This window comes from Mus caroli, chromosome 1 (assembly GCF_900094665.2).
Source record: "Mus caroli chromosome 1, CAROLI_EIJ_v1.1, whole genome shotgun sequence".
Lineage (NCBI taxonomy): Eukaryota > Metazoa > Chordata > Mammalia > Rodentia > Muridae > Mus > Mus caroli.
In genome coordinates, this window is record NC_034570.1 from 164,514,710 (window position 1) to 164,516,356 (window position 1,647).

At 41.3% G+C, this 1,647-nt stretch overlaps 1 protein-coding gene across 1 annotated transcript in view; it reads right to left on the reverse strand.

The window, feature by feature from the left end:
* LOC110296477 (putative olfactory receptor 10J6) overlaps window positions 1-816 on the reverse strand; it is an 8,355-nt gene extending 7,539 nt beyond the window's left edge. Inside the window, 2 exon segments of the mRNA XM_021165181.1 lie at window positions 22-509; window positions 511-816. Coding sequence (XP_021020840.1) covers window positions 22-509; window positions 511-816 — 794 coding nt within the window.
* Between the last annotated feature and the right edge of the window lie 831 nt (window positions 817-1,647).

The window sequence follows — 1,647 nt, forward strand, 5'->3', positions numbered from 1 at the left end:
AGCTGGTCCTGATCCCTGGTGTTCTCTGATTTGGGCTTGAGGTAGGCAATGGAGGCACAGCCATAGTGGATGATGACCACCGTGAGGTGGGAGGCACAGGTGGCAAAGGCCTTCTTTCGTCCCTCAGCAGAGGCAATCTTGAGGATGGTGGAGATGACGAGAATGTAAGAGATGAAAACCAAGCCCATGGGTACCACAATAACCAGTGAGATGATGATAAAGTTGACTATGTCATGCAGAGTGGTATCAGCACAGGACAGTTTCATAACCAGGCGGATGTCACAGAAATAGTGGGCTACTTCTCTGTCACAGAAAGGTGCCCTGAATACAGATGCAATTTGAATTATTACCACAAGCAGCCCAATATTGCAGGAACCCCATACTAGCTGGGCACACACCCTCTTGTTCATGAAAACCGAGTACCTCAAGGGGTTGCAGATAGCTACATAGTGGTCATAACCCATCGCTGTAAGCAGAAAGCAGTTGTTGATGGCCAAAGTGATAAAAAAAGAATATCTGGGTAGCACAGCCAGCCAAAGAAATGGATTGGCTTGAACCCACAAGGCTGGCGAGCATCCTTGGAACAATGACCAATGTGTACACTGTCTCTGAAGTGGAAAGCATACTAAGAAAGAAGTACATGGGAGTATGAAGGTGACGATCAATACCGATCATTATCATAATAATGGCATTGCCAGTCAGAGTTAGCAGGTACAATGTCAGAAATATCATAAAGAGAGTAAACTTGTATTCCTGAAAGCTGGAGAAACCTTGGAAAACAAACTCATTTAACACTGTGTGGTTTTTTCTCATCATCTTCCAGACAGGAGTGACAGGCTTGAGTCAATCATTTAGAATACATCAGTGCCCACTTTAAGCAGATGATGCTTAGGAAGAATTGGTAATGGTTCTGTCTCTGTGTAAACATCGAGTTAGCAAGGCCAGCTATCCATCTAGTAGTCAAAGAGAGACACAAAAGTTTGTATGTAAAATGTGGAACAGATTTCCTGGGAAGGTGGACTTTAAGTAGGAAAGGGAAGTAGTCAGGAGAAACAGACAAGACAAAACTAAACTTGAAAGGCATTTTCACTTAGAGCATACTTTCAAAACTTGTTACCTAGAATTTGTTTAAAACAGATTATTCTTATTGTCTTCATAAAGGACTGCACTTCTGTGTTGTTGTAAAAAGGAATGCAGGCTTCCCCAGCACCTAACAAATGTTTGCACTCTCTCATGCACTTGTCTGCTTCATGAACACATTTCCACAGATCATTCAGCATTTGCAAGCCTGACTGTCCCCATTCCACTTTTAAAACAAAGAATATTGCCCCGTTCTTCAATATTGACAGATGCCTCCTATTCCTCAGAAACTCTTCTCTGTACTAAATGTAACCTGTCAATCAAGTTCCCTGTTGCCCAGCAACTTATTTTCCTAGATTGTGTGCATCTCCATGCCCTTTTCAGTTTTGGTTACATATATAAATTTCACAGGTATCTGGTCTCACTAGAGTAAGCTATCTTTTCTAATTTCTTCATGATTATAAATTAAATAGCTGTGGTGGAACCAATCTTTTAACTTCTCTCACTGAGGGGTAATTTAGAATCAAGAGTCGCTTATGTTAAAAAATAATTGAGTGATACAGAAAA